Source organism: Ustilaginoidea virens, chromosome 1, assembly GCF_000687475.1.
Source record: "Ustilaginoidea virens chromosome 1, complete sequence".
NCBI lineage: Eukaryota > Fungi > Ascomycota > Sordariomycetes > Hypocreales > Clavicipitaceae > Ustilaginoidea > Ustilaginoidea virens.
The window spans coordinates 4,395,688-4,422,545 of record NC_057316.1 but is presented as its reverse complement, the minus strand read 5'-3'; the positions used below and the strand labels follow the sequence as shown (position 1 = coordinate 4,422,545).

The 26,858-nt window shown below is 53.9% G+C and overlaps 7 protein-coding genes across 7 annotated transcripts; 6 read left to right on the top strand and 1 right to left on the bottom strand.

Annotated features, from left to right (window-relative positions):
• Positions 1 to 5,755: 5,755 nt before the first annotated feature.
• On the top strand, positions 5,756 to 7,044 carry UV8b_00988 (uncharacterized protein; the record flags this gene model as incomplete). Its single annotated transcript, XM_043138486.1, has 2 exons — positions 5,756 to 5,820; positions 5,961 to 7,044. The coding sequence occupies 2 exons, from the start codon at positions 5,756 to 5,758 to the stop codon at positions 7,042 to 7,044; spliced, it is 1,149 nt and encodes a 382-aa protein (XP_042994420.1).
• An 846-nt stretch (positions 7,045 to 7,890) lies between these two features.
• Positions 7,891 to 9,695, top strand: UV8b_00987 (uncharacterized protein; the record flags this gene model as incomplete). The annotated part of the gene is made up of 4 exons (XM_043138485.1): positions 7,891 to 7,926; positions 8,032 to 8,821; positions 9,037 to 9,303; positions 9,433 to 9,695. 4 exons carry the CDS (start codon positions 7,891 to 7,893, stop codon positions 9,693 to 9,695), a joined length of 1,356 nt encoding a protein of 451 aa, XP_042994419.1.
• A 2,128-nt stretch (positions 9,696 to 11,823) lies between these two features.
• Positions 11,824 to 15,175, top strand: UV8b_00986 (uncharacterized protein; the record flags this gene model as incomplete). The annotated part of the gene is made up of 3 exons (XM_043138484.1): positions 11,824 to 12,239; positions 12,384 to 14,274; positions 14,417 to 15,175. 3 exons carry the CDS (start codon positions 11,824 to 11,826, stop codon positions 15,173 to 15,175), a joined length of 3,066 nt encoding a protein of 1,021 aa, XP_042994418.1.
• Positions 15,176 to 16,958: 1,783 nt separating this feature from the next.
• Positions 16,959 to 17,920, top strand: UV8b_00985 (uncharacterized protein; the record flags this gene model as incomplete). The annotated part of the gene is made up of 4 exons (XM_043138483.1): positions 16,959 to 16,977; positions 17,384 to 17,394; positions 17,496 to 17,564; positions 17,663 to 17,920. The coding sequence occupies 4 exons, from the start codon at positions 16,959 to 16,961 to the stop codon at positions 17,918 to 17,920; spliced, it is 357 nt and encodes a 118-aa protein (XP_042994417.1).
• A 633-nt stretch (positions 17,921 to 18,553) lies between these two features.
• UV8b_00984 (uncharacterized protein) lies at positions 18,554 to 19,411 on the bottom strand (the record flags this gene model as incomplete). The annotated part of the gene is made up of 3 exons (XM_043138482.1): positions 18,554 to 18,762; positions 18,917 to 19,285; positions 19,378 to 19,411. 3 exons carry the CDS (start codon positions 19,409 to 19,411, stop codon positions 18,554 to 18,556), a joined length of 612 nt encoding a protein of 203 aa, XP_042994416.1.
• A 1,155-nt stretch (positions 19,412 to 20,566) lies between these two features.
• UV8b_00983 (uncharacterized protein) lies at positions 20,567 to 22,597 on the top strand (the record flags this gene model as incomplete). The annotated part of the gene is made up of 3 exons (XM_043138481.1): positions 20,567 to 20,704; positions 20,791 to 21,134; positions 21,586 to 22,597. The coding sequence occupies 3 exons, from the start codon at positions 20,567 to 20,569 to the stop codon at positions 22,595 to 22,597; spliced, it is 1,494 nt and encodes a 497-aa protein (XP_042994415.1).
• Positions 22,598 to 23,310: 713 nt separating this feature from the next.
• Positions 23,311 to 25,446, top strand: UV8b_00982 (uncharacterized protein; the record flags this gene model as incomplete). The annotated part of the gene is made up of 1 exon (XM_043138480.1): positions 23,311 to 25,446. One exon carries the CDS (start codon positions 23,311 to 23,313, stop codon positions 25,444 to 25,446), a length of 2,136 nt encoding a protein of 711 aa, XP_042994414.1.
• Between the last annotated feature and the right edge of the window lie 1,412 nt (positions 25,447 to 26,858).

The window sequence follows — 26,858 nt, the reverse complement described above, 5'->3', positions numbered from 1 at the left end:
CTTAAGCGATTGACTCTTCGGGGTAGTCTATAACCTTTAAGTCAATAGCATTAGGTTGAGGGGCATTGTTAATAGTATTAATAGCCTCAATTGTGTCAATTAGCGTAGTGCCCTAATTAATAGTAGCCTTATCAGCAAAGGGGTTCTTAATCAGATTCCCTAATATAATAAGCTTGAAGTCATCGACGATAGGGGTTTCCTCTATATTACTAATAAAGGTATTTAGGTTCTCCCTCTATTTGGCTAGTATCGGCAATTGTTCCTTATCCTTATAGAAGATCGTCTCATTAAATATAATATAGCTTAAGTTGAATTAATAGCTTCTCTTTAATAAAGGCACCTAAATTAGGTATTAGGTTATAGAGATATATCCTACCAAATAGCCGATATAAGCCCTCTAATTAAGCTTTAGACCGGCGTATAATATCCTATCCCTCGTTATCATATAGGCCATATATCTATAAGCGCGAAGGTAGTAAATATAAGGGCGCATATCTTCCGGTAGATATCCCTAGGCAGGCCGATTCTATTAAAGCTAAAGTTGAAGGATTTAAAGTAGCGATTTCTAATTATCATAAAATAATTTCTAAGGCATACGATTTAATAGATATACTGCTGCTTCTGCCGTAATAGGCTATAGATCCTTAGGGAATCCTACTTATGTGCTTAGAAGTAATATCTTTATCTTTAATACCCTCTTAGAATGTTTAATATAACCATTCTAATATTAGTAACTAAGGCTCGATAACCGAAGCATAATGCCTTTCTGCCTAGCTTCTTCCCGACTTCGTAATATCTAAAGCACTATTTTGTTATTAGAAATAACTATTACGATTTTTATATTATATAGGCGTAGAACCCGATGCTCGAAGGTTAGCTAATAACCCAGAAGGTCTGATTTCCTAGGTATTATGAATATTGACCTTATTCCTATAAATCGGCAGATAAATAATGCGATATATTTATTACTATTGAAAGTAGGTGATTATACGAAAAGGTTAAAAGATATAACCTTAAAGGGTTCCTAAGGCATTAATGCCTCTTACGGGTATTATAAAATCTACTATATAATTTTCACGCTGCTATAAACCTTATAATCCGATTTTGCCTGCTTAGGAGGCATATTTAATATATCCTTAAAGATGTAATCTATTGGATCCCTTCCCGGGTGCCTAAATCGGGCGTGCTATATAGTATGAGGTATTTTTATTGAAATCTTCAGCTGGCGATTATCTCCTCGAGCTAAATAGGTATATTAAGGCTTTTCTTCTCTAAAATTCTAAGCCCTTATAAGAAATTCGCTTATAGGTATATTATTTCCGCCTGCCTGATATAGAATGCAGGGTTTCTCTTCAATTCGGTGGATCTAAAAGATATTTTCTTATATTCTTCCTTTCCTAAGGTAAATTCTATCCGTCTTAGTATTCTAATATAATCCTTTCTTTTTTATTAATAATTCAGAAAGAATATTAATAAATATTGCAATTCTTAAGGTCACTATAAAAGCAGAGCCTTACTAGCTAGCTAGATGGCACGAGACTGTCTGCGACCTATGAACTAATCTTAGTATAAATACTAGATTTTTCACCAAGTCCTAAGACTATACAAGTGCTATAAAGCAGGGCAAGTGTAAAGGCAAGGCAAATATAAGATAACCAGAAAACGCAGGGAAGGTAAGAAGTTAAGAGGCATATAGTGCATTAATAGACTCGATTGTGCTACCCTTCTACTATCTAGAAAGAAGGGGGAAAGCTATCCTATATATACACGAAGGAGGGGTGGGCCCAGGCATCCAGAGTAGCCAGTAAGAAAGCTCCCCGTAATGCTCGCTATGCCACGTATATAATACGTCAGCAGCCCCACTATATCCAGCCTTTCCAACCACCCTAACCACCGCACTAGTAACTAGTCACCACACTAGTAACTAGCCACCACGCTAGTGACTACCCACCACACTAGTAGACTAGCCACCACACTAGTAGGCCGCCACCACACTAGTAGGCCCACCACGCTAATTTAGCAATGCCACACCTTTTTAACAAGGCCTACCTTAAGGCCTACTTACTTGATATACAGTAAATAATCCACTGAAAATCCTAAGGTAAAAGGCAAAGGCCTAAGGTAAGACTACCATAAGTCCAAGAGGCGGTATGAGGGCCAGAAGGTCAGTAAGCCAGTAGGGCATTAGGCCAGCAGCCTAGTAGGCTACTATAGGATTTTAACAATAAATATCCCGAGAATATATAGAATATCGGCAAAGGTAATAATTCGTCTATCTTCTAGTACGATTTGAACGGTTCTAATACTTTAGACCCTAGTAGTGCCCGATATACCTCGAATATACTAATCGATAGCCTTATTAATATATAGAAACCACTTTTCGTCGTTAAATATATATACCGTTACACTAATATTAATAATAATATAAGCCTATAAAGCGGGAGATTCGTTAGAGAAGGACTTAGTAGAAATACCTTTTGCGGTAAAGGCCTGCTTCTTTTTTTCTTTTCCCTTCGATTTAATTAAGTCATTCTTATTATTATTATCGTCGTTATTATATATATCTTAAAAGGCCTTAAACGCAGCTTATACTTTTTTGCTTTCCTATTTTATTTTTGCTATCGCGGCCTTTTTAGTTTCCTTCCGAATCTTTAAGCGGAATTTATTAGGCGCTAAAAAAGGAATAAAAGCCTAATAGCTTTTATAATACGGTCCCTTCTTCTTAATATACGGTTACTTATAGTATTTATAAGGCGTTGATTCTAATAATAGTTCCTTTAAAGCTGAAGCTGAAGCTATACCGGTAGTATTCCTAGGGGTGGCGGCGGCCTTTAATAAAGGCTTTCTTTTAATAGTAAATACGGTATACTTCCTTTTAGTAGTAATATTCCTTTTTTCTTAAAGCTCTACCTATTGCCTCGCATCTTTAATAATCTTACGAAAGTTAATATATTGCCCTCGCTTTTCGGCTCTAGTAATCTCTTAATCGATATTATCCTAGATGCTAGGATACTTCTAAGAGAGGGCTTTCGCTAATATATTAACAGGCTTATTCCCTAATAGGAGGATTAAGCTACTTTATTCCAATCGGTCGTAAATAGTTAATACTTTACTAAGCTATTCCAAAATGTTATATTTATTGAGATTCTATTCTATAACCTAAACGAAGTGCTATATAATATGCTCGGTAATAGCAATCTTTACCGGCTGCATGCGTTTAATTAAGATACGTAATTTATCCCTTATTATCGACCTTATCGCTATTATCTACTTAAATTCTAGGCCGAGGGTTGTATTAAACCATTCTATATATTTAGAAAGGGCCCGTTCCAGCTTGGTATAATTATGCCGGTTGTTTCTTAATATAATATTAACGAGAGTAGCTTATTCGTTAGGGCCTAGGCTATCTAGGATTTATCTCCGTTTGAAATAATTATTTGGGTCTTCTAGCTATTAGTCTGGCTGTAAATAGCTTTATATTGCGGCTGCCCTTAATACTGAGGCTGCCCTTATATTCCTAGAAGGACTACTTTCTATTAGTGTTTCTCTTAATATCGACACCAATAATTATACTAGAATAGGTCGATATAGTTAGAGTGTAATATCCTTAGGTTTATTAAGGATTACTGCTTAATTAGAATTAACGAGATCCTATACCTTCTTTGCTTGAGCCTCGCTCCGAATATAATTATACTAGATATCCCACTCGTATCGGGATATCAGAATGTATATAGGTTTATTATAATTAACTATATCGGCACTTATCTTTACTATTTGTAACGTTCTGGGCACGAAAGGCTGATTATCTGACTGAATAGGTTAATTACAGATAAAGTTGAACCACGAAAAGTGTCGCGATCTTCCGAATAGCTTCCTTTTTATTATAAGAGGCTACACGAGTATAATAGTAATATAAGGTTTCAATAGATCTAGCAGGAATCTATTATCACACCTTAATAGATATCCGAGGAGAATGGTAACTGTAGCACAATCTTAGATATCGAACGATATAGTGCTATAGCACCTAATAAAAGGATGAGAATGAGGTTGTTGTGTTATTTTCATAATTGCTACCATGTCAGGAAGCAGGGAGAGAAAGCGGTATATTATAAAGGGTTGACCTAACCTATCTCAACAGTACTCAGGTCACTAGCTATTTATAGTGGGCACGGGGGTAACCCTAAGGGGCTACTATTCCCTCGGTTATATATGCCACATTCGTATCCGGACATTCCCGACACATGTGATGATCCACCGGTATCCCCGCCGACACCTACTATCAAGGTGCTGCTGTTCAGTGCGTGCTAATTGAGGTGCTCCCAGCCGTTACTGCGGACCAGACCGTCAACTTGGCAAGGCAGATTCAGCCCAAGACGCCCAAGGCACAGCCCCTGGCGGAAGCCGCGACTTTAGGATGGCGTTGTGCTGGGCTGTGGCTGAGCCAACTGCTGTGCTCCCACGAACGATGCAGGACTCGTCTGGTTGGGGATTCTGTCGCACGTCACGCAAGCCTGACACCATCCGGCCAATGAGTTGAGCCCGCTAAGCCCGCTGAGCCCGTTGCGTTGCGTTGCGGTGAGCGTGACTTGTTTGACCCGTTTCTCGTTTGCCATGAGCGAGTCTGATGGCTCTTGCCACCCTAGTCGGAGTCCTCACACCAGGTACTAAATACTAAGTACTCGCTCGGGCGCTGGGCGCTTGGGGAGGTCCACATGCAGTTATCCATCACCTGGCTGGGGCCTGGGGCCTGGCTGCGTCATCATGCGGGGAGAGCAGCTGGCTGGCATCGGCATGCCCTTGACCAAAAGCAGGCCGGACCCACTGATTGGGCCCACTGATCATGTTTTGAAAAGGTACGGACGTACCAGACAGTACCTACCTCCTAGGAATGCTCCGTGCCTGTCGCCAAACCCGCCCTAGCCTACATGTAGCGTTGTACGGAGCACAGACTGCTGCGCAAGGTACTATGTACATATCAACCCTATCAACCCCCTCCAGGTTTGGCTGTCGACGGGTTGACTGCTGGGCTTTGCGAGGCTTTGCGAGGCTTTGCGAGACTTTGCGCTGCGCATGATTTCTGATTCCTGCCTGATTCCTCAATCAAAAAGCACCAACAGGTATCATCTAACCTACCTAATCAGTCAACGTCACCCTACCCACTCACTCATCTGCCATCTGCCCAGGCATTTGGCCCCAGTCGATCCTGGCACCCCTCCACATAACCTGTACTAGTACGGAGTACTCAGGGTACATGTACCTCATAATGCCTTGCGGCTGCTTTCTGCGTGAACGGTGAACACCCCTCCACCCTCTATGACTTTTCTGCCTCAAAGCCATCCGTCGCATAGCTGGAAGACAGTACGCCCCTCGACCAACCCTTTCATACCGCTGTTGGGAAGTGGTCGATGTTTGTTTTTTATTTACTTTTCAACTTTTTTTTTTTTTTTTAAAGAAGCTGAACCGCCAATCTTCCGTTTGTCAATTTCGATACGCCGCCCCAGATCTCATCACCAAGGGATATTTCGCTTCCATCTCGTGGTTTTTCTGTCCGAGGCAACTCACTTGCCGCTTTGCAACCCTTGACCAACTGTCCCTGCGCCTCGTCCACCATCGCGGGTATCAAAAATCCTCCTTCCTCCCGCATCATTTCATTCCATCGACCCGGTACTTCCTCCGCTGCTCCATATTCAACCTGGAACCGTGTGGGGTTGTCGCCTGTTGCGATTCGAAACAGACGGCGATCCTGTACAACGGAATGGGTGCAAAGCAACTTCCTCGTCCGGAGGATCTCCGCCAGTACAATTATGCCGTGGCAGGACAGTGAGTAAAAGCCCCCCCCCCCCCAACCGCTGCTTCGCCGTGGCTATTCAGCCCGACCATCCCCATCAAAGCCCATGTCGCAACAGCTGTGCGCGCTCGGTCGAAAGAGCAGCAGACTAATGGATGCGCCCTTTTCATAGTGCTGGGACTTTATGTGACGCCGATGGCGGACTGTTCATCAAACCATGTACGCAAGCCGAAATCGACTTTTACCAGTCGGCCAACAGACGATATCCCGACTTGGCAGAACTCATGCCTTTGTTCATGGGGACTCTCGTCTTGAGCGACCCGGTTCACGGCGGCATTGACGACGCCGTTGCTGGAGTCATCTCCGAAAACGGTACGCTAGAGACTGCCAAGGATCAGATCCTCGCCTCTGTTGCGGAGCAAATCGCACAAGCTCCTGGGACCCCTCAGCCAGCAGATGACGTGACGTGGATACCCTCCAAGGGCAAGAAGATCAAGACCGACAAAGCCATCGCGTTGGGGAATGCCACTCACGGGTTCAAGCGCGCCAACATCCTCGACGTCAAGTTGGGAGTTCGCCTATGGGCGGACGATGCGCCGCTGCAAAAGAAGGAGCGCTTCGACAAGATCAGCGCCGAAACGACACACGGCAGTCTTGGATTCCGCATTGCTGGCATGAGAGTTTTCCGCGGATCCGACGATGCGTCAGAGTTGGACCAAGAAGAGTACAAGATCTATGACAAGGATTACGGCCGCGTTTCCGTAAACGAGGACAACGTGGTCGACGAGTTCAGACGCTTCATCTTCAACAAGGCTGCTGGCATTGACCAAGATCTGGGCCAAGCCGTCTGCTCAGCGTTTGCGCGCGATCTCGCCCAGGTGCGCGACGTCCTGTCGAGGCATGAGACCCGCATGTTTTCACCATCACTTCTGTTCGTCTACGAGGGTGACGGCGAGGCTCTTCGAAACGCCATCCAACAAAACAACCTCATTGTGGAGTCGGCGGAGCAGCATGCATCGTGTACCCGGACCACCAAGCGCATTGATAGTGGCATTGGCTTGGACGACGAGGATCTCGATCAAGTCGAGGATGACGCTTCCGAACTCTCCGAACTCGAGGTGTCTCTTCCGCAAATTTACAGCCTGAAGCTCATCGATTTCGCCCATGCTGCATGGACGCCAGGCCAAGGCCCCGACGAGAACATCCTCACCGGGGTAAGGAGCTTGGCGAGCATTTTTGAAGAGATGGCGCAGTGAATATTTGGCCACCTGCTCACGACGCCTTTGTAACGCAACCGAAGCCGAGAGTTCTCCGTACTTGAAAACCAAAAGCGCCCCAAAAAACAGCGGGCGACCGACGCAACCAACGCAAACAACGCAAACAACGCCACGCGCGAGATTTACGACAGTATATGAACGAGAAAAGACTAGCATCACAGTTTTTGGGGGGCAACTCAAGCCCATGGGGCATGGGATCCGAGCTTTGCCGGAATCGTCAGCGTTTTCCCTTTTTTTTTTTTTTTTTTTTTTTTTTCTTTATTCTTTTCCATGATTGCATTCATCGGCAGCATTTAGAAGGGACAAGACAAGATCCATGCACGAGTGCTTGTAGGTGCCGGGGATGGACATGCGCAAGGTTACCAGGAAGAAGCAGAGGGGTACGACAGCTGGCTCACAGCGAGCATCACAAGGCGCGTTGCCGGGAAATCCGTCCCGTAAAGCCTCAATAGCTGCGAAGTCCGTCTGTGCATGCGGGCTGGGATCAATATGATTCTCTGACTAGCTGTGCTTGTAACTTTTGCGTGTCTTTGCGTCCGCCACTCTGTTTGTGAGACAATAACGAACGGGGCTGCTGGTAATGCTTTGTTGTTGCTTGCTGCTGCTGGGCTTGCTTCCCCACCCAGCATTCCCCCCCCCCAAAAAAAAAAGAAAAGAAAAATAAAGGGGAAAAAGAAAGCCTCGATCGCATTGGTTATCGATAAACCGTCGTAGATGGCAGGCAGGCTCCCGTCACCGTCTGCTCGCAAAATCCGCCATCCTTCCCAATCTCGAAACATGACGGGGCGGAGCTGCTTGGTTCCGTCGACGCAGCAGCTGTAAACAATGTCAATCCCAGGCTTGGGTCAGATTCCGGCACAGGTAGGTCACCTGCCTCTCGGGCGATTTTTTTTTTATTTCCTTTTGGAATTCCATTTGACGACGCGGCGTAACCCGGTTGACACTGCGCGTCGCTCCTCAAAACAGACCGTGGCCTCGTCGACACGCACGATTGTGCTCAAACCAGCCTGGGAGTGGCGATTCGAAGTCCCCATCGGCAGGGCCGTCGTCGTCAAGCTGCTCTCCGGAACGGCGGAAAAGGACGGCGTCGAGCTGGCCCTCCGCAACGCCTACCGCTTCGCGGGCGTCAAGTCCAAGATCCTCACCTGGCACGGCTGCGAGCTCGAGGTCGACGGCCGCTGCGACGACGACTTTGTCGCCGAGTACGCCACCCCGCCCGCCAACCCGGCCAACTCGCACATCAACCTGCACGCCCGGCTGAGCGAGATGCGCGACGCGGCCGCGCGCGACAGGCGGGCAGGGCCGCGCGTCCTGATCGCCGGCCCGCCCGGCACGGGCAAGACCACGCTGGCCAGGACGCTGGCCAGCTACGCGACGCGCCAGGGCCACGGGCCCATCCTGGTCAACGCCGACCCCAGGGAGGGCATGCTCAGCCTGCCGGGCTCCCTGAGCGCCGGCGTCTTCGCGACCGTCATGGACCCCGAGGCCCCGGACGGCTGGGGCTCCACGCCGACCAGCGGGCCGAGCGCCGTGCCCGTCAAGCTGCCCCTGGTGTACTACTACGGCAGGAGCTCGCCCGAGGACGACGCCGACTTTTACAGGGAGCTGGTCAGCAGGCTTGCCGGCACGGTCAGCGGGCGGCTGAGCGAGGACGAGGGCGTGCGCAGCTCCGGCGTCATCGTGGACTCTACGGGCATGAGCGAAAAGAGCAAGATTGGCACCGATCTACTTGCTCACATTGCGGAGGAGCTCTCGGGTGCGTCGTGCTGCCCCATTCCCAAACGGGCTTTTCTCTCTTTCTCTCTCTCTCTCTCTCTCTCTCTCTTTTTTTTTTTTTTTTTTTTTTTTTTTTTTTTTTTTTTTTTGGGGGGGGGGATCGTATTTTTTTTCTTTCGGTTTTTGCCATCTCGTGAACAACCGTCGCTGTGGGATGACCGACTAACGCAGCAGCGGCTGCTTTTCCCCTCCCAGTCAACTTGATTGTGGTTCTGGGCTCGAATCGGATCAACGTCGAGCTGAGCAAACGCTTCGCAGCCGAGCGCACCAGCCTAGGCGAACCCATCACCATCATTGGACTGGACCGCTCGGAAGGCGTGGCAGAAAGAGACGACGTGTTTCTGGAGCATTCGCGAGAGCAGGCCATCAAGGAGTACTTTTTTGGGGATAAAAAAATGTCCCTGAGCCCCCAGATCCAACAGGTTGATTTTGATGCGCTCGTAATATACAAGGCTTCCGACTGTACGTCCTTGTGCTGACTGTGGCCCTTACCACCCTTCCCTCCCCTTTTTTTTTTTTTTTATTCCCCCTCGTAGCCATCAGGCCACCGTCATCTGCCAACCCCTGCTAACACTGCCCATCTATTTCAAGACTCCGCCTACGAGCAGGGCAAGCTGGTTCGCGAAGACCCATCGGCCACCATGCAGCATTGGACTCTGGCGGTGATGCATGCCTCGGTAAAGGATGCCCCCGAGGTGGTGAGGGCGGCTACGGTGATGGGGTTCATGTATGTATCCGATGTGGACGAGGAGAGGAGAAAGATCAAGTTGCTCGCTCCTGTGGGGGGGAGGATAGGCGATCGGCCGCTTGTTATGGGTAGTTGGCCTGAGCCGTACATTAATTTATTGGGGTAGCCGCTGGTCACCTGCCCGAGCCGCAGGACATGTCAAAGCGGGATTCTTGACGACGACGTCATCGTGAGTACCGTGGGGCAAGGCGCGGACGGAGTGCAAAGACACGTCGGCAGGACAGGTCAACAATGCCAAGCAGCAGGTGCATTCGTTCGTCGTTTACGGCACCTTTGTACGTCGTGACCGCTCGTGATGCTGCGCTGGTTTGAACCGCACACCACGGGACGGCATGGCCTGCTCGGCGCCGTCGCTTGCCAAGCAAGCGTGCTCCTCTTTCTTGCCTTTGGCTGTGTTGACTGTTTGGCTGTGGCTGTGTCGACCCAAGTCACGGCATCGGCACGGTCGACTTGCTATCCAGGGATTTCCTATTCTGCGAGGCAGTGTTTGCAGTCTTTTGGCAGATAGAGCAGCGGCATACAGGTGAGCTTGGCCGGCTTGAAAAGCGAAGAAACGCGGCTGGTTCGGATGCACGCTCTGCTGCCGCCGCTGGCAGGGCAGGGCAGGGGTTCCCCCGTGTCTCCAGACCTCCAGACGAAAGGGGACAAGATCAGCCATGTTATGCTTAAGTTGGCGCCAAGTCGTGCGTGCGTGCGGGGGCGGGCTAAGGCTCGCTGGGCTGCCGGGGAAAGTTTCACTTCAGCCTGGTGGTTGGTGGTGGCCAGGCGGGATGAAACCTTGATCATGGCGGCCGGGGGTGGGGGCTTTTTTCCCTTCTTGACGGAACAGGAGAGCTTGCCCACGTTCCTCGGGGACTGACACGGCGATAATAGCTCGGCAAACGCAAAAAGCCCCTTTCCCACGCGCGCGAGCTGCTGCGTCTGCGCTGGTTATCGGCGATGAGAAGCGGTCTGATGGGCCAAGCGGTAACTCGGGAGCCAGGCGGGAAAGTCGTCAGACCGCAGGGCCATGTTGAGAGTCTTGGCGTGCAGGACGAGCCGGCACTTTAGTGGGCACTTGGGAGGCTCGCCTTTCCAAGATTTCCTGCTTGCATGTGGTGGATTCAAATACTGGGGTTGGCGCGACGAAAGCTCTCCACGATGGCGATGGCGGGGTTTTTGCCTTCGCAGCCACCAGGGATAAGGAAGGATGCAGCCGCTGCAGTGCCGTCGCTGATTGGGGCAGAGATGGCTGGAGGCAGCGAGGCCGTGCGGTCTGTCGTGTGACGCTGGCAGCTGGAGAGCGATGACTTGCAGCTGCTTGCAGCTGCTTGCCGTTGTCGGACCACACCTCCTTGGACCGCACCCGCACCCGCACCCGCACCCATCACGTGGAGTCTTGGACAATACATGTAACATATCCATGGCGTTCAACCTCTGGCAACATGGTGTGTGGTCTTTTAGCAGAAAGTCTCGGAGACAATCTCGGAGAGGGAAAAAATAATAAATAGCCTCGAAATGCTCCGCGGTGTGCCATGCCGTCTATCAAGTCATTCACTGCCAAGTTATCTATCCATACACAGCCACGCCGCGCCCAACCCAGCACCAACCACCCAGCACCAGCCCCAACCCGCCTAAACTAAACCCAGTTCCCACCATCTCGTGAACCATTTGAAGTTGGCTTGGCACGGCGCCATCAAGCCCGGGGCTGACGAGGAGCCAAACAAAAGGCCTGCCAGTGGCGGTGGTGGGTGTCCAAACGGAAGGCGCTGCTCGAGAGGACCTTCCCCCCGCATTCTTCTCCAAGAAGCTGGCATGTGGTTCTACCCCCCCCTCCCCCCAGAGTTATCGTCGCCATCTCTCAAGCCCATCCACCATCCCAAACCCCCTTCCATCCCCCATCTCCCCCTCGGCCCCCCCCAAGGCCAGGAAAGCCACTTTATGGAACCGCGCAGGGCAAGACGATGATTGCTCGCCACTGGGGAGGGGCGTCATCCCCTGCGAAGTGCCGCTGTCTTGGTCTCTCTTGGCCCGCTTTTAGTCGTCTCTCTTCTCTTTTTTCATAGTATTCTTCTCTTCCATCGCCAATTAGGCCCTCTAAATCTCCTCTTTCCTATATCTTCATTATCTGTTCCGCTTGTTTCCAACCTCGGCTCTCCTTCTCACTGCGTCCCCCTACAAGCCTCACTGCTTCGCCCTTTATCCTTCCAAACGCTTCTTCATAGCCTGCCCAGAGCAGCATTGATACACGTTCGATGGGAGAACCTCTTGTTGTCAGTACGAATGGTGCAGAACACGTCAACTCCTCTTCGGACTCGTCGACCCCTGCCGGTCCTGACGACCAACCACCTATAGAGGAGCCTCCCGATACATGCCACAGTGAAAAGTCCAATCGCCATCACACGCATTCTGCCCGCAGCGTCGCGCAGCAGCTGTCCTCCGACATTGATCATGGACTGAGCGGCCAAGAGGCGGCCCACCGGCTCGCCCGGGATGGTCCCAATGCTATCAAAGGCGCCAAAGGTCTCTCTGCTTGGGAGATGTTCATGCAGCAAGTTGCCAATGCACTGACTGTTGTCCTCGTCGCTGTAGCCGCCATATCGTTTACGATTGGTGACTTTACCGAGGGAAGCGTCGTTGTGGCCGTAATCGTGCTCAATATTACTGTTGGGTAAGTCAGAGCTGCGGCCCCGTCGTCTTTCTTACTTCCCCTTTTTGTCCCCTTTTTTTCCCTGCCATTCTTGGAAAGCCAAGACGTGTCTATACCTATGAAACCTTGCGCACTGGGGGCCGGGCGGTGCTGACCAGATAATAGTTTGATCCAAGACTACCGCGCAGAGAAAACTATTCAGTCTCTGTATGCGCTGTCGACACCCAAATGCAAAGTGATCCGGGACGGCCGCAGTGGCACCGTCAAGGCCGAGACGCTCGTCAAAGGCGACCTGGTTTCTCTTGCCACGGGAGACGTAGTACCCGCAGACCTGCGTCTTGTTCGGAGTATCAACCTGACAACTGACGAGGCACACCTGACTGGCGAATCCGTAGCCATTAGTAAAGATGCGGACACGGTCTTTACGAATCCGGACATGCCAGTTGGCGACCGCATCAACCTCGCCTTTAGCGGCAGCTCTGTGACTCGTGGCCGCGCTACCGGAATTGTCATATCGACGGGAATGGAAACCGAAGTTGGTCAAATAGCCAAACTTTTGCGACAGAAGAAGAAGGAGGTCAAGGGCAGCAACCCTGCGACCAGAGCACTCTATGCCTCCTACCAAGCTGTCCGTAGTGTTCTAGGTCTCGAAGGTACTCCCTTGCAAGCGACTCTTAGCAAGTTTGCCTTTCTCCTGTTTGGTCTGGCCATTATTCTTGCCGTCATCGTCTTCTCCGTAAGCCTGTGGGACGTCAACGATGACGTTCTTCTCTATGGCATCTGTGTTGGCGTTGCGGTCATTCCTGAATCGTTGCTAGCTGTCCTGACTGTGACCATGGCTGTTGCCACCAAAGCCATGGTCAAGGGCCACGTCATTGTCCGACAAATGCCATCGCTTGAAGCAGTAGGCGGAGTCACAGACATCTGCTCCGACAAGACCGGAACGCTCACCCAAGGGCGCATGATTACGCGCAAAGTTTGGCTCCGTGACGGGCTTGTTGGCGCCGTCCATGGCGCGGCAGATCCTTACGATCCGAGCAGTGGAACGGTTTCCTGGTCCGGCTCGCTTGTTGGAGCCTGCCTCGATGCTTTCCTCACCACCATCGTCTTGTGCAACAATGCCACGATTTCCGATAGCAAGAAAGAGCCCGAGACGGATACCAGCAGCGTCACAACAGCTTTCGAACCCGCGGAATGGAAAGCCATGGGGGAACCGACTGAAATCGCGCTCAAAGTGTTTGCAATGCGATTTGGTAAAAGCACTGGACGCGGTCCCCTTATTGCGGAACTTCCGTTTGACTCTTCCTGCAAGCTGATGAGCGTAGTTTACGGAAATGATCTGAGCAAGGAACGCCACGTCTACACGAAAGGCGCGGTCGAGGCGCTTCTGCCAAAGCTGAAGGAGGATGACCAACTCAAGAACGCCATTTTAGCCAAAGCAGATGCGCTTGCTAGCGAAGGGCTTCGAGTCCTATGCATCGCCGATAAAACCATGTCGGGAGAGGCGGACGATTTCCAAGACCGGGCCAACGTGGAGCGCGACCTTCGCTTCCTCGGATTGGCTGGGCTCTACGATCCGCCTAGACCTGAAACCGCTGGCGCGGTAAAGCAATGCCAGGAAGCCGGTATAACGGTTCACATGGTAACTGGCGATCACATCAAGACTGCCACAGCCATCGCTTACGAGGTTGGCATCATATCCCGGAATATGCCGCTCTCACCTACCATGGTCATGTCAGCCGCAGACTTCGAAAACCTCACTGACGACCAGGTTGATGCGCTCCACGCTCTGCCCCTGGTTATTGCTAGGTGCAGCCCGCTGACCAAGGTCCGAGTTATCAAAGCTCTTCATCGGCGGAAGGCTTTCTGTATCATGACGGGCGACGGCGTCAACGACTCACCGGCTCTGAAGCAGGCTGATGTTGGCATAGCAATGGGTGATCGTGGAAGCGATGTTGCCAAGGAGGCATCTGACATGGTTCTTACTGATGACAACTTTGCTTCCATTGTTACTGGTATTAAAGAAGGCCGAAGACTGTCTGACAATATTCAAAAGGTGGGCCCTTTTTTTTTTCCTTTTTTCTTCTTTCTTCTTCTTTTTATCTTCTTTTCTCTTTTTCTTTTATTTTCCTTTTTTCCCCCTTTCTAATTTTTTTCGCAACAAGGGTTGCTGCTGACAGAAACATGACCTTGTTTAGTTTCTCTTGCATCTCCTCACTTCAAATTTGGCCCAGGTCATACTACTCCTCATTGGTCTAGCGTTTAAAGACCGGGAAAAAGTGCCCGTGTTCCCGCTTTCGCCGCTAGAAATACTATGGGCAAATCTTGTGACGTCTTCCCCGTTGGCGCTGGGCCTCGGCCTTGAGGAAGCGCAACCCAATATTCTTCAGCGGCCGCCTCGAAGCTTGTCATCAGGAGTCTTCACCTTGGACCTGGTTCGTGATCAGATGATGTACGGAACTTTCATGGGCTCTCTCTGCCTGGCAGCGTTCATGCTGGTTGCGTATGCGTCTTTGGACAAGGGTTTCCATGATTTGCCGGCTGGGTGCAATGACGGCGTTGGCAAGGACTGTTTACCCGTGTTTCGGGCGAGAGCGACGACGTTTGCAACGCTAAGCTTCTTGCTTCTAGTCACAGCCTGGGAGGTGAAGCACTTTCATCACAGTCTATTTTCCATGGACAAGCGTTGGTCTGGCCCGTTTTCGGTGTTGAAGACGGTGTACCACAACTCGGTCTTGTTTTGGTCGGTTGTGGCTGGGTTTCTGGTGACGTTTCCAGTCATTTACATACCCAATGTCAACACGTCCGTCTTCAAGCACAGCGGTCTGACGTGGGAGTGGGCTGTCGTCGCAGGCTGCGTGGCAACGTACGTTGGACTCGTGGAGTCTTGGAAGGCAGTCAAGAGACGGTTTGGCCTAGGCGTTGGCAAGCTGTCAGTGGATCGCGGACAAGCGTAGTCGTTGAAGGCTTTGCCAAGGCAGAGGAGGTGTTGTGAGGGAGAGAGGCTGACGCAGGTGGTGACAGGTTTTGGGATATTGGTATGAGCGAAATGGATAAGTGGTAGGCTCCTTTAGTATCCTCAATGTGAATAGTTTCCTGTCAATTGGGGTTTCCGTCTTGTCACGAGCTGGCTGTGGAGGCGGATGATGCCGTCGTTTTGGGGCACCGGCGATTTGGTACCACGAACGGCTGGCTGTCCATGGACGAGGACCCAGACATTATGAATGCTGAAGAAGGGGTTTAGCGATGACGTGAGCCGAGTACCCAACCTAGTGAGCCAAGCAGTCCCATCTTGTATGGTTCTTTTGGTTGCTGTGCGGCCGGTCATGGGTCATGAGGCTGGGCCGGGGCAGCCGCCGTCCCGTCAGCTTGCTTGGACATGCGACTCTGCTTGATATTTTCAGCAGCAGCCTCGGCGGGACGCGCAAGGCACCACGTGCAAAATCAACTCGGACGCCGAGGAAGCCATGGTAGCGTGCTCCGTAGGTGCGTATGTACGTACGTGGAAGTTTGGCAACCAGACAGGCACTGGGGCCGAGACACACATACACATACACCAGACATATGCCTCACAAGCACAGGGAGTCAGTCTACGGCGATTTTGCCGGGAACACTGGCCGCAAGCCCAAGCACCCTGATGGCCACTTGCGGCCTGATGACCAGCTGCACCTGATGGCCATGTACCTTGATGGACGTTGCATCACCAACGGCGCCAGCTGCCGACCAGCCAGACCTTGCTGGGAGGCAGCAACAGGTGTTCCGCCCGCTGGTCGGCTGGCCGGCTGGCCGGCTGGGCTCGGGGGTTTGATTCTGCGGCTTTCCTTTCCTTGCGTCAATGTGCCAGCCATGTCGTGTCTCTTGAGCGGTGTGCGGTGTGCGGTGTGCGGCGTCTAGATTTAAAGAGGCAGGTGCTCGCCGTCCGCGGGTGCTCCCTTCCTTTCCTTGTTGTATGTATAAGGAGTTGGTTGGGGTTTTCGCTCCCCCAACCGCGCTCATGGCATGGATTTTCTCTCGATGCGAACCGGTAGAGAGTCGACGCGGCCGGAGGGAAAAAGTCGAGCAACGAGTCGAGAGACAAGTCGGGCAGCAGGTCGAGCAGCAAGACGAGCAGCAAGACGAGCAGCAAGTCGAGCAGCAAGTCGAGCAGCGGACGGGTTCCTCCTCGGCGTCGGCGTCGGCGTCCGCTTGGCTTACTGGGGAGAGAACCGATGCTTGCTCCCTACCCGGCGCGCGCCCCGGACAATGCATGCGGCCTTTTTTTTCTTTTTCTTTTTTGGTTCTTTTGTGGCAGGAAAAGACGCGGCGGTGTTGCCCCTGTCTTGTGCTTCTCCGTCTTTTCCCCAGAGACGGAAGAGCCTACGTCGTCGCTCCGTCGCTTCGAGCCAGACTGGCAGAGAGAGAGAGAGAGAGGCCTCTGCCTCCAAAATATTCCCTCATGCATATCGTCCGTCACTTCGAGCCAGGCTGACAAAGAAAGAGAGGCCTCTGCCTCCAGAGCATTCCCTCATGCATTATCGTCCGTCGCTTGGAGCGCAACTCGGAAACGGAAACGGGGAAACGGGGCTTCGCCAACCCGAAAAATCCCCCACCCCCCCCTTCCCATGGCTCCAAGATTAGTCATGGCTTGGAACTTGGGGTCCGTTTTCCTTGGAAGCCTGAACAGCTCTCGGAAATCCCTCGCTGTGTCCCGAGTGCAAAGTATACCGCTCATGGGACGTCCCCATGAAACTATCCCCAGCGATGCCGACCCCGCTTCACGGTGGGTGCTTACGGACCACCACTTGCTGCTCTTTGTCGGGTGAATGGCAATGTGCTTGCTCCGGCTCGAGTGAGGCTCGGAATCCTTCAAGCCAGCCAGGACCCATGCTTGGCCCTCAGCTGTTGGGAGCTAAATGTGTTTAGCCTCTAGGCTTTCTCGGTGTTCGCCCGCCGCGCCGCACAAGCCAGGTGGAGGCGCCTGCGCGCTTGCTTTTGGGTTTGATCCACCTGGCTCGGACAGCTTGTTCCTTGGTTTCTGACAATTTCTCGCCCGTTGTGGCAACTGGCTGGCAAGAAGGAGCTTACGTGTCTGTCAACTCGGGGGGGGAAGGGGGGGGAAAGTTGGCCAAATCAAAAAGCCAGGACGGCATGACGTGGACATTGTCACCCTGGCTTTGACGGACCAGCGATATTGCAGGTATTTTTCTCTTCCTTTTCTTTTCTTTTATTTTTATTTTTATTTCTTTTGTTGTATCTTTTGCCGCGTTTGGCGGAAAAGGTCCCGCTCACCAAATCTAGGCTCAAATCAAAAGAGGCAGCAAGCAAGTCCTGTCGATACCGGATGAGGACAGCCAGCCTACTGACTGGGTTCGTCGGCGTTTTCCGTCATGTTGCTTTTCCCATGACTTTCAAGATTACTTTTTGGCGACATTAAGCAGCAAAAAGCTCGGACATCGCTTTTTCAGCAGCCGAGTTTTGATGCGTCTTTTGCGCAAGCTGGCCTGAACGCGAACAGCCCGCATCATGGCAAGATCATGGCAAGCAAGTCACACGCAAATGTCGGCCGTGACAAGTCAAGTCATGGTCTTTGCAACTTGGTCCGACGGATGGCTCCATGCTCCGGGCTCCATGACATGTTGACCCCCACGGTTTCATTTTTGCCTGATGTATTGAAAGCCAGGGCCCAGTGGCAACCCATCTGCCCTGCCCTGTCTGGGTGGTAGGAGAGGCGCGTCTGCATGGTGGTTGCATGGTGAGCTCCAACTGATGATACCCCTCCGCTGCCTACAAGCGCTGCCACTGCTGCGGCCCGCATGTCAGTTCAACAAGGGCACTTTTGAACAGGTCCACGCTAGCCGCGCGGAAAAGAAAAAAAGGCCATGTTCATGTTGATCGAGTCAAGACGAGGCAAAGAGCCCCCATGCCGCTCCATCGCCCAAGTAGGGACGCGAAGCAAGAAATGCCTCTTGTGGTGGATTATCTGCCGCCATGTCTAATCAGGCAACCCGAAGTTGGGCACGGGGACGTGGCCGAAGCGACGCGAGCCAATTGTGTCGGTGTGTCTGGTTCGCACCCACACACTTCGGATGGATCATGGGCGGGGGGATGCAATATATCCGCCGTCCGTAACCAGCATGGATGAACCTTTTGATAAAGGCTCAGCAGGCAGCCCCGGTTGGACGCCGCATGCGCATGCTGCCGCTCGGTATGATATGATGAACAACAAGGCGCGCATTCGTGCGTGGGTTGCGTGGGGACAAGTTTGTTCGGTTCGTGTCAAGGTCCGTCTGAAGTGTGTGCAGCGCCATGCGCAAACAGGATGCCAGACCGGGACAGCCAGCCAGCTGCTGCTGCCGCTACCACACGCATTCCTCGAGAAAGGGGGAGGGGACGAAAAGTATAAGAAGGAGCCTCGAGAAGGGGCCGGAGAAGGCAGTTTTGCAGACCATCACATCACCAACAAAGCCATCGATCAATACAAAACTCTTTGACTCGCCCTCGTCGCTCAACCTTTTACTTGCCTTGCTGCCTTTCTCTGGAAGCTTTTGAAAACTCACCATGTCTCCTTGGTATGGATTCCCCTTGGCCCGTTGGCGGAAGCGTTTGAAGAGACGCTGGGCCGCCTAGTCGTGTTTTGCCGCATTCCTTTTGACCGTCGTCTGCCTTTCTATGACGGCGGCCGTCTGCAGAGAGTGGACTTGGACTTGCTGCTAACAAACCGCGTCTTTGACAGCAACTGCTCCTCCTGCTCCTGCTCCGGCGCCTGCTCCGGCTGCTCCTGCTCCTCCTGCGGCGTACGTTTCCCGTCCCGTCTCCCACCTGCACGCGCTCCCAAGCCGCACCGCTAACACAGCCTGAAGCACTAATCTGCTCCCGGACCCCCGGGACACGGATCCGCACCACCCACCGGTCGAGGCAAAGCATGGGGTTTTCCCTACCCCCCTTCCCGAGCGGACTGAGTATACGCGGTGGCCGGATCACAGACACGGGGCGGCTATGAAGGGTTGAGAATCCCTGGGTAGATGCTACTGTAAGCGCAGATAAGATACAATAGCGTAGACTAGAGCCACACGACAATGAATTGAGTTCTGTCTGTCAATCAATTCCATGCGTAGCCTGCCAATGCGCCGCCGGGATGTGCACGTCGTGCATGATGTGATGGCCACGCCACGCAACGCACCCTGGCCCGATGTCACGTCAGGACAAGACGACATCTGCGCGGGGTATCCCAGCTGGTTTCTTTTTCTTTTTCTTTTCTTTCTTCTTCTTCTTCTTCTTCTCCTTCTTCCTCTTCTCCCTTTTTCTTTGTTTTTCTTTTGCCCGTCGGGGGCTGGATTTGGGGGCTGGGTCTGCGCGGTTTTCGGGACGCCGTGGCACACGCGTGACGTGGCGGGTTGGGTGCGTTGGCGGCGGCCCAGCAGGCAGTAAGGGGTGCGTGGTTGCCGCCAGCGTTTGCCGTGTCGGCTTTTGGGGGGGGGGGGGGGGGGAGGGGAAGAAACAAAAGAGAAATCGCGGGGACTCGGGTGAGGCATTTACAGCGTCGCAGCGCAGGCGGGGGGGGAACGAACGACGGGCGCAAGTTCTGGCTTGCCTCGGCCAATGAACGAACGGGTCGGGTCATCAGGATGGGGGGGCTTTTGCCGTGTCCCTCCTTCCAGGGTGAACCTTGTGAGAGCATATGGCAGTAGGGGCGGGGGGCCACAAGCCAGGCCAGGCCGGTTGACGGATGCCATATGGAAGGCCTCGGAACCACTACGTACCGGCCTGGCGGGTCCGACGCGCTGCTGACGCGCCGGCCTGCGACGGCAGCGATGCCGCAAAGGCCGGCCGGGCCGGACGTATTTCGGTCGGAGGATGCCGGGCTGGCGCTGGTCGTCGTCTGGTGCTTGGCGCAAAACACGGCCGGACGGGTGAGTTTGTGTGCCCGCCAACCTCCTGTTGAAGATGCATCCCGATGGATGGATGGATGGATGGATGGACGGATGGGGAGCACGGGAAACGAAGCCGAGGAGGAAAGAAAGAAAGAAAGCGGATCCGGCCGACGCCACGAGACCCCGCCTGCTGGTCCGTGCGCCCGCCCAGCCGAGCCCCACACCCTCGTCCCCAGTCGGACTCTGGCCGGCGCCGACGTCGGCCCCAGGTGCCCGGCTGGCTGCCCGGCTGGCCGCGCCGTTGCAACGCAGCCGACGCCAAGGTCACGCTCCGCTGCTGGCTGGCCGTCTGGGCCGCCCTGCTGCTCACCTTGATCGGCCCGGCGCTGCGTAGCCTCGGCCCCAACGCGTTCCTCGCCGCCGTGGCCCTCTTCCTCGTCCCGCCCGCCGGCATCCTGCTCGTCTATCTGCTCGCCTCGCTCTCCCTGCTGCTGGGGCATGTGCCTCGCCTGGGCCTGCGGGCTCCTGTCCCTCGAGGCCGCCCTCGTGGCCAGCCGGACCGGCCGACCCGCCAGCGCCGTCGCCGCCGAGCTCGTGTACGGCGGCTTCATGCTGGACGCGCGCGTCACCGCCGTTGTATGTCGTCCTGGCGCAGAGGGAGCGGCTGCTTCGCGTGCTGGAGGCGCCGCTGGGCTCGACGCCATGTTTCCTTGCCCGGCCAGCGCGCCGCCTTTTCCCAGGCCCGTCTGCGCGCGCGTCCAAGGCGGGACATCGTTGCCGTCCTCGGAGCCGTGGATCCTGCCGTGGCCTTCTTGCCGCTCGACTTTTCGCGAGCGACGTGGGGCCCGGACCACGTCAAAGCCCTGCATTGCATGGTCGAGTTCGGGACGCAACCCGGGTCCACGACGGCGCTCGTCGACGCTTTCAAGAGCCCCGAGCACAACATCGATCGATCCGGCCGCCTGCTGGAGATATTCAGAGGCACCACCGCCGACGTGCTCGGTTTCACTTCGCGGGCCACCAGCCTCTCGGCCGACGTCACGCACATCGTCAACCGCAGCCCATGGTACGTCAGCCCGTCCCGCAGCAGGAGGCTCGAGGAGCACGCTGGCCTCGGCGCGCAAGGCGTGTGCATCCTCCGGACCAACGACAGGGTACTAGATACCCACGCCCATCTTTGCGACGCAAGCGGTCGGTTGGGAGACGGCGTGAATCAGGAGCCTTTTGCTCTCGACGGAATCATCCTCTCCATGGTCTTGGAGGAGGAACGTATCGTCGCCACGGCAGCGGCGGCCGAAGGCTTGATATGGAGCACATCGGTCAACTGCTGGCATCCCGAACCGAGCAACGCGCATGGGTTCCGTCCCGGCTACGCCACGCCTATTCCTGGCTTCTGAGCAACAATAATGTCAACGTCGCGTCGCCTGTCCCCGACGCCTCGACAGGAGCTGCCGCCGACCCCGATCAAGTCAAGAAGCAGATTCAGAAGACGCAGCAACGGCTGCGCATCGTCACAGGAGGCACGCCGACTGCCGGAAAGAAGAGGAGCCCGGCAACGGCTCCGGCAACGGCTCCGGCAACCCGTACGGCATGGGCGTCACCACGGCCGTCGTTTGCCTGGTGCTGATGTGGTGGCGCTTGCATTTGCCGCCGGCCTTTGTGCAAGCCAGCGTCGTGGGCGCGGCGACCTTTGCGTTGATCGTAGGCTTCAGCTGGGACGCGCACCATGTTGCTGTGCAGTACGGTCTCCTGGGTGTCGGCTACGCGGTTTTCTGGAAACGTCTCGTCACTGTTCTCGTGGGCTTTGCGGCCGCTTTCGTCATTCAGATATTCCCTCGACCGCCATCCGCCATCCGCCATCCGCCACGCGCCGCGTTAGCAAAACGCTCGCCAACCACGTCGGGATACTCAACAACCACTACGCCCTCCTCGTATCCCAATGGGCCACGGGCACGACCCAGGGCGAGGGGCAAAAGCCGGCCGGCACAGCAGCCGCGGAGAAAATCACAATCAACGTCCGCCCAGGGACTCATGGAACTCGCGCTGGCCGTCAGCCTTCTGAAACTCGAGGTCAGCACCACGCCGTTCGACCACAGCATCTTGGCCATGGTCACGGAGAAATGCAGCATGATGAATCAGTGCTTGGGGAAGCTCCTCGGCTTGTCCTCCCCGCTTCCGAGCCACCTGCAAGGCCGTCTGGCGCAGACCGTCGGCATAAGTGGCAGCACGAGCGTTGCCAACATCATGTCAGTGCTGACAATTATTGAGTCGTCACTGAGAACGGGAGCCCCGTCACCGCAGAGGCTACCGGCGGTTCCCTTGGTTCAAAGCTGTTTCCTGCAGTGGCTCACTCGTCACGAGCGCGCCGAGCTGAGCGTCGGCCTCATCATGAGTGAGAATTACAGGCGATACTGCGTGGCCTTGTCGTGCTACATGACATTTCTGTCGACGGTGGACGACTTTGTGCAACAACGAAAGCATGCGCTGGGGGAGACGCACGTCGTCCATCAGTGGGAGGACAACGCGTAGTGGCCATGGAAAGATTTGTATCCACGAGGAATCTTATTGGGGCTACCAAGGCCTGCGCACCATGCCGCAGATTGCTGCTGGAATTGAACAAAGATTGCATCGTTTGTTGCACCAGTCGGCCGTATCTACACCTCGTCCAAGTATCTGTTTCCGGGCTGTCGTCAAGGTGGACGGTTCATTTTTAATCTCAGTGCTACCTATCGGCAGCGTTCATTTTGACACCGTTTGCAGAAAATTTCGGCAAAGTCTTGCAAAATATCTTGAATTCGTCGTTTGATTTACCGGACCATAAATAAAACTCGCGTCGCTCGTTGAGCCAAAAGCGCCCAGGTAGTTACGTCAAGCCAGGTTTTCGAACACCGAGAGCAAAGGACCGTAAAGACACGTGGAGAGAAGCGAGATTTTGCGCAATTGAATGGAATAAGGCATGTGCAGACAGACAGACGGGCGTAGTATCGGCGAAAAAAGAAAAAAAAAATGTAATGGAAGAAAGTCCAATTTCAATGCCAAGTTGGCGATGCACGAGGCAGCCACACCGCCTGGCAGAATGCCCACCGCCCGGTAGAAAAGTTGCAGCCAGAAATTTCGAATGGGCTTCAGAATCGCAGACTGCACACGCGCTCAACCCACCCACCCCTCTACCAAGTACCTGTGTCTACCAGAGCACGGCAGGCCATCCACCGTCGTCGTCAACCGTCGTCGCAACTGCCGTTATGAAGAATCAAAAGAAGGGCGGCGGCTCTTCATCACGCATTCAAGATGCCCGGTTTGCCAATTTCGAAACCGATCCTCGGTTTCGTCTCCCCTCCAGGAAGCACACAAAAACCAAGCTTGATGAGCGTTTCGCCGGCATGTTGGATGATGAAGACTTTACAGCAGCCGCCAAAGTGGATCGTTATGGACGCAAGATCAAATCCGACTCCAAGAAGAAGGCTCTTCAGAGGCTATATGAGCAAGAGAACGATGACGACAAAGACAACGATGACGACAAAGACGACGACGACAAAGATGACGAGGAGGCGGACAGAACCAGCCGTGGCAAGGAGTCCCCAAGTGCAGAGTTTGAAGTCGATGACGACGCAGCCGTTCAAAGACAACTACGCGCGGCGCACGAAAGAGAAAGGCAAAAAGAATACGACCCCGCTCGCCACGGAGGCTTCTCCTCGTCAGAATCCGACTCTGACTCTGACGAGGATTCGGACCAAGACGAGGATGGCGGGGTGGATCTGGCCGCCCAAGGCGACATGCAGCGGTTGCAAGACGAGCAGGCCGATGTTGAGGCAGGCGAGGTCACCAACAGAATTGCCATTGTCAACTTGGATTGGGATCATGTCAAGTCGACCGATCTCATGGCGCTCTTCTCAAGCTTCCTGCCGGACAACGGCAGGGGCAACATTCTCAAAATCTCCATCTACCCTAGCGAATTCGGCAAAGAGAGAATGCAGCAAGAAGAAGTAGAAGGTCCTCCGAAAGCTCTGTTCAAGGACGAAAGAGGCTCAGACGACGACAGCGACGACGGGAGTGGCAGTGAGGATGAGAGAATCAAAAAGGACCTGATACAGGAAGGCAATGACCAGGACTTTGACAGCAACGCGCTGAGGGCGTACCAACTGGACCGCCTGCGATACTACTACGCTGTAATGGTGTGCTCAAGCCCTGAAACGGCCCAGGCCATCTACGAGGCCACCGACGGGACCGAGTACCAATCCTCGTCCAACGTCATTGACCTGAGATTTGTTCCCGACGATGTCGCGTTCGATGACGAGCCACGCGATGAGTGCGACAAGGTTCCCGACACCTACAAGCCCGTTGAATTCGTGACGAATGCCCTGCAGAGCTCAAAGGTCAAGCTGACTTGGGACATGCACCCGGAAGAAGCGTCACGCAAACAGTCGATCAACAGGGCCTTTACTGGAAGCAGGGCGGACCTGGAGGAAAACGACCTGCGTGCGTACCTTGCCAGCGACAGCGAGGGTTCCGACGGGGAGGACGAGGCAGAGGAAGCTCACGGCGAAGACGAGGCCGCAGCAGGTGCTGAGCCCAAGCTTTCCAAGAAGGAGCTTGCCCGCCGGAAGATGAGAGAAGCTCTTGGACTAGCAAGCGAGCCTGCACCCAAGAGGGCGAAAGACGGCCCCGTGGGCGACATGGAGATCACATTTGCTCCAGCGCTGTCCGAGTCGAAACCTAAAGGCGGCGCTGAAGAGGAAACGACGATTGAAAAGTACAAACGCAAGGAAAGGGAGAGAAAGGACCGGAAGAGACAAGCAGCCAAGGCAAAACGTGGAGCAGGCGGGGATGATGTAAACAAGTGCGAGGAGCACGTCACTTTGAGAGCTACGGGTGACGAAGATCTTGGTTTTGATGACCCATTCTTCACAACGGAAGCCCCTGCCGCGCAATCCAAGTCATCCACCCGCAAGGAAGAGCGCCTCAAGAAGCGACAGGCGCGAGAAGCGGCCGAAGCAGAGTCGGCCGCTGAAAAGGCTCGCCTCAGAAAAGTGATGAGTGAGAATGCCGGGGAGGATCAAGCCGAGCATCTGGACCACTTTGACATGAATGAAATCATTCGTGAGGAAAAGAAAAAGACGAAGAAGGGCGGCAAGAACAAGAAGAAGAGCAAGGGTGGAGACGACGAGGACAGAGGGGGGCTACAGCAAGATTTTGCCATGGACCTGGGCGACGACCGGTTCCAGGCCGTGTTTGACAGCCATGAGTTTGCCATAGATCCTTCGAATCCCAAGTTCAAGGGCACAGGCGGTATGAAGCAGCTGTTGGAAGAGGGGAGGAGGAAGCGAAGGGGCGATGGGGGCGACGAGCCGAGGAAGAAGGCAAAAAAGATGAAGAGATGAGGCTGCTGTAGGTGGCATGGATCGGGCGTTGATCTCCTTGTGAGTGTGGTAAGCCAAGTTGGTTCGTTTTTTTTTTTTTTTTTTTTTTTTTTTGGATGTTGGCCGACTCCACTTTCATTTCACAATGGTGTGGCGCGAACGCTGCGGCTGCTGCGGCTGCTGCGGCAATGGTGGTGACGAATCCGAGTGGTGCATGCATATACTTGGCCATGCTCCGTGTTGGATGCGGAAAATAGAATGCATTGCTTCGTCGTGTGCGCAACAAGATGGCGAGAGGGGGTGGATGGTGGTGCCAGTGAAGGGAAGAATCAGGTTGAGGAGCCCGGCACAGCGGTAGCGTTTCACCCGATAACCGCCCCGCCGTATCGTGTGATGCGTGACACGATGCAGGAATAGCGGGGCATATCATTTGTGAGTGAGGAAGCTGTGCGAGCCGTGGGAGGTGAGTCGTGGGATGTGGGATGTGAGCCGTGGAGGTGAGCCGTGGAGGTGAGCCGTGGAGGTGAGCTGTTGCATGTGAGCTGTTGCATGTCAGCCGTGGTAGAGCAAAGAGGTTGGGAAACGACAACAGACATGGACAATCCGGTTCCAAGGCAAAGAAACAAAAGCACGCTGCACTCACAAGTTCCAGGCTAGAGAAAACCCGGACAGGGCCGAGATGGTCAAACCGAAGATCAAGGTGAAATCGACAGGCAAATCAATTCATCACCCTCCACCAGCGGACCAACGAGTGGCGGCGATGGCACGGCTGGCCCGTCAGGTGGCGTAGATGCGCACACCCTCAACACCCTCAACACCCTCAACACCCTCGCGAGTTGCAAGTTGGGCCAACTCCTGGAGTCCTGGAGAGCACGGCTTGCCATCCGCTTGCCCGCCCAGCCGTCTCCGAGGGCAAAGCGCCCCCAGGGCCAGGCGGTGGCTCGAGCCAACCAACACGTGCCTCGTGCGTGGATATCGTGTGTTTCAACGTCATGCACACGCGGCCACTTTGACGGCCTCCTCCTGACCAAGGCCAAGGTGCAGCAGCTCAACTCGGCAGACCAGCCTGGGGCAATCGGTAAAAATACCACGGGGCAATCAATGTCTCAGCTTTTCGAGCGAGGGGCGAGGAGCAAGCAGCTAGCTCGCTGCGACGAAACGGTCCACAAGGTGATCGTCGCTAAGAACCTGCCTACCGGCCGCTTGACCGATCCGCAACGGGTGGTGGCTGTGCTTGGGGCGGCACGCACGGCATGCCTGTTGAGCTGCCTCAATCCTGTGTTTTGCCTGCACCCCCCAGACCGCTACAGACCGCTACCGCTACTCAAGCCGCGAGCGCCCCGTTCAGTCCAGATATAAAGCGCGGTGCACCGTGATCGCGGCCCACTGGCCGGAATGTGCATGGTCTGCTGGGCTGGTTGAAGAGGTTCTGG